The sequence below is a fragment of the Rhincodon typus genome, chromosome 11, assembly GCF_021869965.1.
Source record: "Rhincodon typus isolate 14 chromosome 11, sRhiTyp1.1, whole genome shotgun sequence".
Lineage (NCBI taxonomy): Eukaryota > Metazoa > Chordata > Chondrichthyes > Orectolobiformes > Rhincodontidae > Rhincodon > Rhincodon typus.
In genome coordinates, this window is record NC_063342.1 from 597,041 (window position 1) to 609,743 (window position 12,703).

The 12,703-nt window shown below is 45.3% G+C and overlaps 1 protein-coding gene across 2 annotated transcripts in view; it reads right to left on the reverse strand.

Moving 5' to 3' along the window:
* Positions 1 to 4,603: 4,603 nt before the first annotated feature.
* The window catches only part of cbsa (cystathionine beta-synthase a), a 23,841-nt gene continuing 15,741 nt past the window's right edge, over positions 4,604 to 12,703 (reverse strand). Inside the window, exons 14-17 of one of the 2 annotated variants that reach the window (XR_007263165.1) lie at positions 9,646 to 9,754; positions 8,653 to 8,713; positions 6,958 to 7,042; positions 5,166 to 5,181 (exon numbers count right to left, since the gene is read on the reverse strand). Coding sequence is in view for 1 of the 2 variants with exons in the window: in XM_048602610.1 (XP_048458567.1) it covers positions 5,078 to 5,181; positions 6,958 to 7,042; positions 9,646 to 9,754 (298 nt within the window). In the remaining variant the exon portion in view is untranslated. Of the gene's footprint in view, positions 5,182 to 6,957; positions 7,043 to 8,652; positions 8,714 to 9,645; positions 9,755 to 12,703 lie in introns of both variants that reach the window. The other variant, XM_048602610.1, reaches the window with a different exon arrangement.

Here is a 12,703-nt window from a genome sequence, read left to right on the forward strand (position 1 = left end):
CTCGAACAGTTCATACACTTCACTAACACCTTCCACCCCAACCTTAAATTTACCTGGACCATCTCTAACACCTCTCTCCCCTTCCTGGACCTCTCTGTCTCCATATCGGGCAACCACCTCGAAACCGATATTCATTTCAAGCCCACCGACTCCCACAGCTACCTAGAATACTCCTCCTCCCACCCACCTTCCTGCAAAAATGCTATCCCCTATTCCCAATTCCTTCGCCTCCGCCGCATCTGCTCCCAGGATGAGGCATTCCACTCCCGTACATCTCAGTTGTCCTCGTTTTTCAAGGACCGTAACTTCCCCTCCTCGGTGGTCGAGAACGCCCTCAACCGTGTCTCCCACATCTCCCGCACCTCATCCCTCACACCCCGTCCACGCAATAAAAACCAAAAAAGAATCCCCCTCGTCCTCACGTACCACCCCACCAACCTCCGGATCCAACGCATCATCCTCCGACACTTCCGCCATCTGCAATCCGACCCCACCACCAAAGACATCTTTCCCTCCCCACCTTTATCTGCTTTCCGGAGGGACAACTCTCTCCGTGACTCCCTTGTCCGCTCCACACTCCCCTCCAGCTCCACCACACCCGGCACTTTTCCCTGCAACCGCAGGAAGTGCTACACCTGCCCCCATACCTCCTCCCTCACCCCCATCCCAGGCCCCAAGAAGACTTTCCACATCAAGCAGATGTTCACCTGCACATCTGCCAATGTGGTATACTGCATCCGCTGTACCCGGTGTGGCTTCCTCTACATCGGGGAAACCAAGCGGAGGCTCGGGGACCGCTTTGCAGAACACCTACGCTCGGTTCGCAATAAACAACTGCACCTCCCAGTCGCGAACCATTTCAACTCCCCCTCCCATTCCTCAGACGACATGTCCATCCTGGGCCTCCTGCAGTGCCACAACGATGCCACCCGAAGGTTGCAGGAACAGCAACTCATATTCCGCTTGGGAACCCTGCAGCCCAATGGTATCAATGTGGATTTCACAAGTTTCAAAATCTCCCCTCCCCCCACCGCATCCCAAAACCAGTCCAACTCGTCCCTGCCTCCCTAACCTGTTCTTCCTCCCACCTATCCCCTCCTCCCACCTCAAGCCGCACCTCCATCTCCTACCGACCAACCTCATCCCGCCCCCTTGACCTGTCCGTCCTCCCTGGACTGACCTATCCCCTTCCTAACTCCCTACCTACACTCACCTTTCCTGGCCCCATCCCCGCCTCTTCGACCTGTTTGTTTCCTCTCCACCTATCCTCTCCTCTATCCCTCTTCTATCCGCCTCCCACTCTCTCCCTATTTATTTCAAAACCCCCTTCCCCTCCCCCTTTTCTGATGAAGGGTCTAGGCCCGAAACGTCAGCCTCTCTGCTCCTATGATGCTGCTTGGCCTGCTGTGTTCATCCAGCCCTGCACCTTGTTGTCTCGGATTCTCCAGCATCTGCAGTTCCTACTATCTCATCTTTCCTATTCCTGAGTTCTACCCATATTGCTTTGCTGCTTGAGTCCACTGATGTATCCTCCCTCAGTATAGCTCTGAGATACTCCTTTACCAGTAATACAACTCCCCCACCCCTTTTATCTCCCTTTCTATCACACCTGAAACATTCAAATCCAGGGACATTTAGCTGGCAGTCATGTTCCTCTTTTACCCAAGTGTCTCTAATTGAAATAATGTCATAGTGCCAAGTACTAACCAAAGCTTTAGGTTCACCTACCTTGCCTATTATACTTCTCACATTAAACCACATGCATTTCAGACCACCTCCCCTGCTCTCTTCAGCAGTGTTTCCCTGCCTGTTCTTGTTCTTTGTAATGTCTGCCTTGGTTTCTACCTCTCCCTGAAATTCTGCGTCTACTACCCTACTCCTCTGGTTCCCATCCCTCTGTCACTAGTTTAAATCCTGCCCAACCACTCTACCAAATATCCCTAGTCCCAGTCTTGCCCAGGTGTAACCCGTTCAGTTTGTACAGGTCCCACCTCCCCCAGAACCGGTCCCAAAGCCCCAAGAATCTGAAACCCTTCCCTTCACACCTTTTCAGCCACATGTTCATCCTATATATCCTGCTGTTTCTACTCTGACTAGCACATGGCACTGGTAGTAATCCCAAGATCTTTGAGATCCTGCATTTTTACTTTCTTCCTAGTTCTCTATATTCTGCTTTGAGGACCTCATCCCTTTTCTCACTTATGTCGTTAGTACCAACAAGTACCATGACCACTGGCTGTTTACCCCCCCGCCGCCCCCACCAAGAATATCCTGCAACTGCTCTGAGACATCCAGGACCCTAGCACCGGGGAGGCAACACACCAGCCTAGACTCTCATTTGCAGCCACAGAAACGCTTATTCTCCTTACAATTGAATCCCCTAAATCTGTAGCATTTCTCTGCCTATCTCTCCCTCCCTGTGCAGCAGAGCCAGCTATGGTGCCATGAATTTGGCTGATGCTGTTATCCCCTGAGAGGCCATTCCCCTCAACAGTATCCAAAACAGTATATCTGTTTTGCAGGGGAGTAGCCACAAGAGATTCCTGCACTGCCTGCTTAGGCCGCCTGCTCTGCCTGGTGGTCACCTATTCCCTTCCTGCCTGTAGAGTCTGAATGTGCCAATCTGCAACTCTTGGTCAGGGTCAACTCCTTGTTCTGGAAGACCAGCAAGGTTCAGGCAAACCACACAGTGTCTTTCACCAAGATTGTTGATTTGCTCGCCGAGCTGGCTTGTTCTCGTTCAGACGTTTCATCACCATACTAGGTAACATCATCAGTGGAGCCTCCGACGAAGCGATGTTATTCTACTCCACTTGGAATTTATACTGTCTGGTCTGTTATGGTGACTACTGTTATTTCCGGTTTTGATCTGTATGGGTTTGTATATGGGGTCCAATTCTATATGTTGGTTGATGGCATTATGGATGAAGAACCATGCCTCTAGGAATTCCTGTGTGTGTCTATGTTTGGCTTGGGCTACTATGGTTGCTTTGTCCCAATTAAACTGATGGCCTTTGTTGTCTGAATGTACCAATATTAGGGAGAGTTTGTCATGCCGTTTTGCTGCTCGCTGATGTTCATGTATTCTGATGGCTAGTTTTCTTCCTGTCTGTCCGAAATAATGTTTATGGCAGTCGTTGCATGGCATTTTGTAAACCACGTTGGTTCTGCATGTTGTGGGAATGGGGTCTTTAATCCTCGTGTCGAGTGGCTGTGGGCTTGTAGACCACCATGATTCCTAATGGTCTTAGGAGTCTTGTTGTCAGTTCCGATATGTCCTAAGACACATAGGATGTTAGTGAGCCAGACGGGTCTTTCTGTGCTGTGGTGAGATTCAAACCCGGGTCCCCAGTACATTACCATGGTTTCTGGAGTAACAGTCCAGTGATAATATCACTAGGCCATCACCTCCACTGTCCACACACTAGCTTTTTGGCCTTGTAGTCTCTTCATATATCAAAATTTAGGTTTTACATCTTTTAAAAATATTGTTTTACTGTTCCAATGTGAATAACTTCATTTGCTTGTTTTAACCTGATCAGTCACCTTGTCCATGTCTTTTTTTGCAGCCTTTGTGTCTACCTAACAACTTACTTTCGCACCTATCTTTATCTTGTCTGCAAAGTTGGATACAATGCTTTCAAAAACTTCTAAATTGTTAATGTTGATTATAATGTGCAGAGGTCCTAAGGTTGATCTTTATGGCAATTTATGCTTGTTCTATTTCCTATCCATTGACAAATTCTGTATTCTTTCTAGTATATTATCTCCCAGCTCCATGAGCCATTATTTCTGTTGTAATCTTTTGGTATTGTACCTTTATCAAATTCCTTTTGAAAATCCAGGTGTACTAGAGCCACAGGGATTGTTTTATCTGCCCTATTAAAATTGTTTGAGAATGCAACTTAGAAAATGACATCAGCACAGTTTTAAAACAGGAAAGGTGATTGATGAATTTATAAGTGCATTGTTAATAAGAATTTCCAAAACTTTCCCAGTGGCTCCAGTGTTTTCTCTCCCTTTTCTTAAATGGTGGTTACATTGGCCAATTCCCTACCTACTTGGACCTTCTCAAATCTAAGGAATTCTGGAAGATCAAAATCCATGAATTCATTTTCTCCACAGCCACCTCTTCTAGAGGTATAGGTGATCATTTAGACCCATTGATTTTTTTGTAGGAAATGGTCCTTGGTGCAATTCATCTATCAGAATATACCAAATAGAAGCAGGAGTAGAGGGCTGTCATGTCACAATGATAGTGTCCCTATCTTTGGGCCTGAAGAGCCACATTAGTGACCCATTTGCCCTGGAGGTGTCATTACAGGAGTCAATAGGTTCATAAAAATGGAGAATGGGAGCCTTAATTTCATAATCATGCTCTTACAGCTGAGTACCCAGAGATTTGTTATTACTCAAAACGATTCATGTCTCTAAAGTCTTCCTGAAGGATAGCAAATTATCTGGAACACTGCAAGCCCCTCATGGATTAAGCAGTCAGAAAGGAGTAGTCACCCAGCTCCATGGCCTTTCATCCTCCGTAAATTAGCAGCAGGGGCTGGCCCCTTTCCCTCTATCCTCAAAGCAGAAGCGATTCACTGAAAGGGGCGTTTGAAATATTCCTTTATTAAATCACAGCTTTAACCTAGGCATAAAAATCAATCTGTGATAATACAGAATCATGATCATTCACTGAAAACTGATCAGACAGAGTATGACAAACTCCAGAGAACAGCATTGATACCTTCAGAGGGAAGCTCATTAAATAGAGGGTTAATCATCAACATTAGGGTAAGTACATGTCGTGAAGCATAAACAGCTGTATAATCTGATGGGCCAAATGACCAGAGACATTTATATATCTATGATTTGAGGTATGGTTTTAAAAAAAACCTTCCGAAAAAACATTTTAGAATTCAAAGTTGAGGTGAGCCTTGAGGACTGTAAGGAGTCAACATGGTACTACAAACTAAACACAGCACTGAACAGAGTGCAGTATAACAGAGCCCAGAGCAGCTAAATGAGAAAAACAGCCTCCTGCTCCACACCAGGCAATATCTGCTGAGTGGAAGGTCGTCCTTCATTTCAAAACAATCTCCTTCTGACTGATGAAGCTGAGTAGATCGATTGCTGTCACAACACCAAGTACTGTCATTTTCTTACCGTGAATACCATCCACTCGATCTGGAAACAAAAACAGGGAAAGACTGAGGACATATGGAAAGCAGCATAAGGTAGGAGTTAGCCAAGACTGTTGCTGCGCCCAACTCCATTAGGCCTCAGCCCAACTTGCTGAATAAGGCAACACCTTCACCCCAGAAACTAGTTGAATGAACCTTCTTTGAATACAGCAACATTCAACACTACTAGATAGTACAAAGATATTAAAAAAACAGAAGGCTCTCTATCAGAAAGTACATAATATTTATAACAAGGTAAACAAGCTGATTGTGCACATTGACGTCAACAAATGTAATTTGATAGCCATTAAGGAGTCATGGACACAGATCTGACAGATGGAGTATAATGTAGGAACATGTAAAATTGTTCACTTTGATAGGAAGAATCCAAAAGCAGAGAAGGGCATTGGTAAGACCACATCCTAAATACTGTGTGCATTCATGGTCTCTATTTTAAGGAAGGATGCAAATACAGCGGAGGTGGTTCAGAGGCGGCTTACCGGACTAAGTGGGTTGTCTTAGGAGGAAGGGTTAGACAGAATGATTTGTTTCCACTGAAGTTCAGATTTGTGAGCAGTGATTTGATTGAAGTGTTTAACATCTTGAATGGTCTTGACAAGGTGAATGGTTAGTCCGGTACAAGGGGGACAGTATTTTAAAATTAGGTGTCACACTTTTGGGACAGAGACGAGGAGAAAAATTTCTCTCTCGGGGGTTCAGACACTTTGGAACAGTCTGACTTAGACAGCAGTGCAAGCAGGGTCATTGAACATTTCAATACTGGAGGTGGACAGATTCTTAGAAATGATCGTTCTGGAGAAATTCAGCAGGTCTGGCAGCATCTATTGACAGAGAAACATTAACATTGAGTCCAGTATTATGCTTCTGAAGAAGCCATTACCAGACTCAAAACATCAACTGTTTCTCTCGCTACAGATGCGGCCAGACCTACTGAATTTCTCCAGAAGTTTGTTTTTATTTCAGATTTCCAGCATCCAAAGTATTTTGGATTTGTTCTAGTCAATTCATGTTGGCTTAGGGATATCAGGGGTATTGGGGGTAGACAGGAATCTGGAACATGAAACAACAGATAAGCCACAATCTTATTGAATGATGGAGGAGGTTCTAGGGGCCCATTTCATATGTTTGTATTTGTCTTCTGAATTACTAAACTTTTGAGATTCATTTACTGGAACACACAGATCGCTCTGTGCCATGGAATTCTTCATTTAAACAACATTCTGCTTTTCTTGTCTGACCCAACCTGAAAGGAAGTCATTAAATCTCACCTGGCAGTGGGTTATTTTTACTTTGTAGAATCCCTACAGTTTGGAATGAGGCCATTTGGCCCATCGGGTTTGCACCAAACCTTCGAAGGGCATTCCATCCTAGCCCTATAACCCCACAGTTCCCATGGCTAACCTACTTAGCCTACACATCCCTGAACGTTATGAGCAATTTAGCATGGCCAGTCCACCTAGCCTGCACATCTTTGGACTGCGGGAGGAAACCGGAGCACCCAGACAGGCACGGGGAGAATGTGCCAACTCCACACACAGTCACCCGAGGGTGGAATTGGACCCGGGTCCCTAGCGCTGTGAAGCAGCAGTGCTAACCACTGAGCCAATGTGCCACCCCTAAATTGTGCTGCAAATTAACATGGGAAATTATTGTCTGAAAGATTCAATCCTAATTCAAAGCTGCAAAACATGATTGAGATTAATCCCAACGACTCTGGGCAATGTCTGTACTTTGGAGAGGTTTGAATAAAATAACTTACACCGGTCCTGCTCATTCATGATCAGAGCAAATGAATCAGTCTCCAGGATAGTGGACAGCTTTCCCAGATCATCACTCCTCTTAACCTAAACACAAAATTACAATCAGATAATCATGAACATTTGGAGAATCAGACAGTTCAAAACAATTCCCCCAAAGGACGGGGGAGTCCATGAATGACACTAATAAACCACACTGACTTTGAGAGTGGGTCACAGACATCAGGTTCAATAGCCTGCTGACTCTTTCACTCTTTAGTAAACACACACCTTAGAGGCCACAAAGCAAAAGGCCAGAGCCTGAACCTTGGAGTTTCTGTTACCTCCATTCTATAACAGTCAGAGTCAGAGAGTGATACAGCATAGAAACAGGCCCTTCAACCCCACATGTCTATGCTGACCACATAGATCAAACTATACTAAGTCCATTTACCTGCACTTGGTCCATAACCCACTACGCCTGGCATTCTAAGTGCTCATCCAGACATTTCTTAAAAGAGGAGAGAATACTTGTCTCCACCACCCCTCTCAGGCAGCATATCCCATATTTCTACCACAAGGAAAATAAACCCAGCCTATCCAGGCTCCCTTCACAACTGAGACATTTCATTCCAGCCAACATCCTGGTAAATCTCCTTTGCAGTGAGGTCACATCCTTCCGATAGGGTGGCAACCAGAACTGCTCAAAATACTCCCCGTGTGACCTAACCAATGTTTTACAAATTTGTAAAAAGACTTATTTGGTCCTATATTCTACACCCCAGCTAACGAAAGCAGGCATCCATTATGTCTTCTTCACCACCCTGTCTACCTGTGCTGACAGCATAGGTGGGCTTGTACACCAAGGTCCCTTTCTTCCTCAGTACTCTCTACGGACCTATCATTCATTGTGTATATCCTTCCCTTATTAGACCTCCCAAAATGCATTACCTCCCACTTGTCAGGATTAAATTCCATCTGATATTGCTCTGCCTAATTTACCAGATGATCAATAACAGACTCTAGCCTGAGACCATCCTCCTCACTATCAACAACAACTCCAATTCTCATGTCATCTCAAACCTACTAATTATACCTTCTACTTTCACATCTGGTGAAAAACCTAAAATACCTGAAACTTAACCAAAAACGGTAATCTTAGTGTTAGAGCTAAGGCCTGCCATTGATGGATTTGGGTAAGTTAGCAAGGATATTGTAAGGGCAATGGGTAGTGGGTGAACTGTAGGGTTCTGGTTTGCACTCAGTAATTTGCTGATTTTAGGTGATTCGAATCCCCCCCATATCCCTGGTTCTAGACACTGGTCTTTTTTAGGAAATGTAAAATGATGAATGCAGTAGACTAGTCAGGAGAGGTTAAACAAGTGACAATGCCTCACATTTTAACCCCACACCAAACCATCTTTTAGACGCATCATGTCAAACCTTTGTCTTTGATGGGGACAATGTTGGGTGGGGTGGTAGGGGGCTTTACTCTGTATCTAACCCCATGCTGACCCTGGTCTTGGAAGTGTTTGATGGGGAACAGTGTAGAGAGAGCTTTACACTGTACCTAACCCAGTGTTGTCCCTGTCCTGGGAGTGTTTGATGGGGCAGAGTAGTTGGAAATTTACTGTGTCTAACCCCATGCTGTTCTTGACCCCATTCCCCACTCATGCCCCAGTAAACAATGCCCACCCCACCCTCCGGATCGTTCCTACCGATGGGAAGAGCTGTCTGGCTGTTCAGCATGTCCAGCACCAGATCTTGCAAGGTGGCCACCTGATAACAAAGAACCACCCATAATGATGACACAAAACTCCGAAATGTAGCAAACAATGAGGAGGACACGGACTAGTGAAAATAGACAGGCACACGAGAGAGAAATGTGTGGTGGACTCATTTTGATAAGAACACAGACAAAATTTAAAGAAGTATAGTTGTGAAAGAAAAAAGGGTATTGAAGCAGAGAGAGACAGACAGACGAGCGAGAACAAGAGAGAGAGAGGGGTGGGGGGAGAGAGGGAGAGAGAGAGAGCGAGTAAGCGAGATCTGGGGACATGTTCTCACAAACCATTGAAGGTGGCAGGACAGGCTCAGCGAGTAGCTAATAAATGCCATCCAGCACCCTGGCTTCACAACAGAAAATGTTGAACACAAAAACAAAGTTATGTTAAATCTTTAAAAAACACGAGCTAGACCTTAGGAGTACCCTGTCTAATTCTCAGCATCGTCATTTAGGAAGAATGTTCACATCTTGAAGAGGTTGCACAGAAGATTTATTTGAATGGCAGCAGGGCCATGGAGAGACTGGAGAAGTTGGGATTGTTCTCCTCAGAACAGAGTAAAGGAGGAAATTTAAATCGAGGTGTTTGAAGTCAGGAAGGGTTTTGATAGAGTGAATCAGGAGAAACCATTTCCTGTGGCTGGAAGGTTAATGACAATTGGCAAAGGAACCAGAGGTAAAATGAGGAAACATTTCTCTTCTACACACGCAGTGAGGTATGAGGATTCTCAGTTCCCAGGGCAATGGAAAAAGTTTCAAACACAAACTGGAGGAGAACTGGACAAGAAAACAGGGCATTGGGGAAAAAGACCAATGGCAGTGACACCAACTGGATCACATTCATGGATCGCCCTTGTCTTAGGGTGGTATCGCTGTAAGATACAAACAGAGACCCCAAGCCCTGTATCTACACAGTAGAGAATGTTACCTTTCCAAACTGCTTGCAGAGAACCTGAGTGACTGGGTCCGTTAGTCTAACCTTTGCAGCCATGATGGAGCTGAGCATCTGTTTCAGAGACACCACTCCAAGAAGAGTCCTGAAATCGTAACAAAAACAAAAACATTCACAGTATTGGACAGCGTGTCCCAGACAATGACCCCAGTCCCAACACATTCCACTCTCCTCACATCACAATTTCCCTTCCCACAAAAATATCCCCTCCGTTTCCCCCCCACCCCCAAACACCAGCTGCCCTGTCTCCTTCAAGTGTGACCCACCTCCCCCCAGCCCAGACACTTCAAACATAAGGCCTGAAGAGTTGGGACCTACAAAGAGGTAAGGAGGATGATTTGCAGATTAATGTAGAAACAGGAGTCAGGTGCAGGATAGTTGGCTTAGCCATGGGAAATGCAGGGTTACAGGGATTGGGGTGGTCTGGGTGGGGATGCTCTTTGAAACGTCAATGTGGACTCAATGGGCCGAATGGCCTGCTTCCACACTGTAGGGATTGTATGTTCTGAAAAGAGACACAAGGTTTTTGAAACGGGAATGAGGAACAGATCTAATGTTTCAGTTCAAGTGTTTTTCATCAAAATCGAGACCTCATTGGTTCCAATGAAAGGTCATACATCACTTGAAACATTTACTCAGGTACTCTCTCTACCAATGCTACAAGATCTACTGAGTTTCTCCAGTATTTTGCTTTGAAATACTGGGACTGGACTGAAATGTGTTGTCATTGTGTGCGAGGTGCAGGTGGTGTAGGACTGGCTTCCCAATCAGATGTTCATGTGGGCAGCTTTTATAAAAAAAGATCCTGGGTCTGTGAGGAGTTGAAGCGCCTGTATCAGAAAGGCCAAAATTATGGACCAATGTGTAGAGACTCCACCCTCTATCAGCATCAACACTCATGACATGGGTGATATGTTCACAGTACCCAGATTAACAAGGTGGAAACATCACCAGGATTAACTACAGTCACCTGTGGACCAACAGCAAACCAGTCAGCTGTAGAAAGCTGCAACAACCCAGACACCATCCTCCCAGGCCACAATGAAGCCAAAACTCTAGATGTTTAATACCACAAACAGGGAAAGCGAGAATAGATTAAAAAGACGACAAAATCACCTACAAACACTCCAACATGGAAGCAACAATAAGACGATAAGAAATAGGAACTGGAGCAGGCTGTTTGAGGATCATGGCTGATCTGACATTCCTCATCTATTTTCCTGTCCTTTCCTCATAATCATTGATTCCCCGACTGATCAAGAATCAATCTCAGTCTTAAGTATACACAAGGACACTGCCCCCACAGTGCCCTGTAGACTCTCACTCCTCAGAAGGAATTCCTTCGCATCGTGCCCCTTTAATCTGAGGCTATGGCCCCGGTCCCAGACTCTCCTTTAAGAGGAGGGTAGGACAGCACACGACATAAACAAACCAAGAAGAGAGGGTGAACTCCTTCTGCTGCCTCTGGTGAACACTAGGCATCTCCTGACAATGGCAGAGTGCCAAATATGGCTTTAGGTCATGTGCAATTACTCCCTGCATGTTGGCTGAGCAGCAGCTCTTGTTGCTGGTTAATGTTTGCTGTTGGCATGAAGTCACAGCTCTGTGGTTGTGATCCAAGAACGTCGAGCGGGTCTGGAGTTGATGCATGATCAGTGCTTGTTGTTGGTCAGAGTGCCTGGGGTGAGCAGTCAGGATGGATGGAGAGAAAAGAAGTGACCAGATGGTGCAGAAGAGCTTGGACGAAGGAGCCCGCTGTGGGAGGAACTGGCCCTCACAAACCAACCTCTGCAAAAACACCCTATGTGCAATCTGTAAAGGCAGGGTCTCTTCACTTTTTACCTTTCTAAACAGTGTGTCCTGAAATGAGAGAACCTTGTTTTTAAAAAAGGATTGACATGTTTTGAAAAACAAGTCAGCTGACCTCATTACAGCAGTTTGAGCAAGCAGTGAGTGTACAGGCTGAGAGAGGGGGAAACAAATGGCAGATGCAGTGTAATGTTGACAAATGTGAGGGCATCCACTTTGGGAACAAAAACAGGAAGGCAGATTATTATCTAAGTGGCTATAAATTGAGAGAGGGGAATGTGTACTCCACGTACATGCAGGTTCGGTGGGGCAGTGGGGAAAGGATTGGAGTACAGGAGCAGGGAGGTCTTGCTGCAATTATACACGGCCGTGGTGAAATCATGCCTGGGATAGTGTGTGTTGTTTTGATTGTATTGGAGAAAAAATGTTCTGACTATGGAGGGAGTACAGCAAAGATTTACCAGACTGATTCGTGGGATAGAGGGACTCACATATCAGGAGAGGCTGAATCAGTCAGGAGTATATTTGCTGGAGTTCAGAGACCCACTTATTGGTGATAAAGGCCTTTTGCCTGCCAACAACTATCTGATTGGTTCTCAGGTAACTGAGCAGTTTGGGGCTGGGAGCAGGATAGAGAGAAGCAATTTCATCTCCAGCAGCTCAGGAGTGGTCTTTCTGTTCTCTGTAGTCAAACCCACTTTAAACCTGAGCAAATCCAGTTCATCTTCCTTCAATTCTCATAAGCAGTGATTGAGTTGGTTAAAGTCAGAGACCCTTTTTAAGTGAACCAGCCACCGTGTGGTTCTTGCAAACCAATACAAACTGTTGAGTTCTGAGGAAGGGTCACCGGACCCGAAACGTTAATTCTGTTTTCTCCTCCACAGATGCTGCCAGACCTGCTGAGCTTTTCCAGCAACTTTGTTTTTGTTCCTGATTTCCAGCATCCGCAGTTCTTTTGGGTTTTTTTTAAAATTTGTAGTGTTGTATGTGAGCAATTTATAACTATTTACCTGGAGCTAGAAGTCTAATTACTTGTGATAATGGGGGTTGGTTAGCTCAGTGACCTGGATGGCAGGCTACTGATGCAATGTAATGCCAACAGTGTGGGTTTAATTCTTGTTCTGGCCGAGGGTACCATGAATGTAGTTGAGGAGAATACTGAGATACAGTCTATTAGACTAGACGGGATTGAGGTTCATAAGGAGGAGGTGTTAGCAATTCTGGA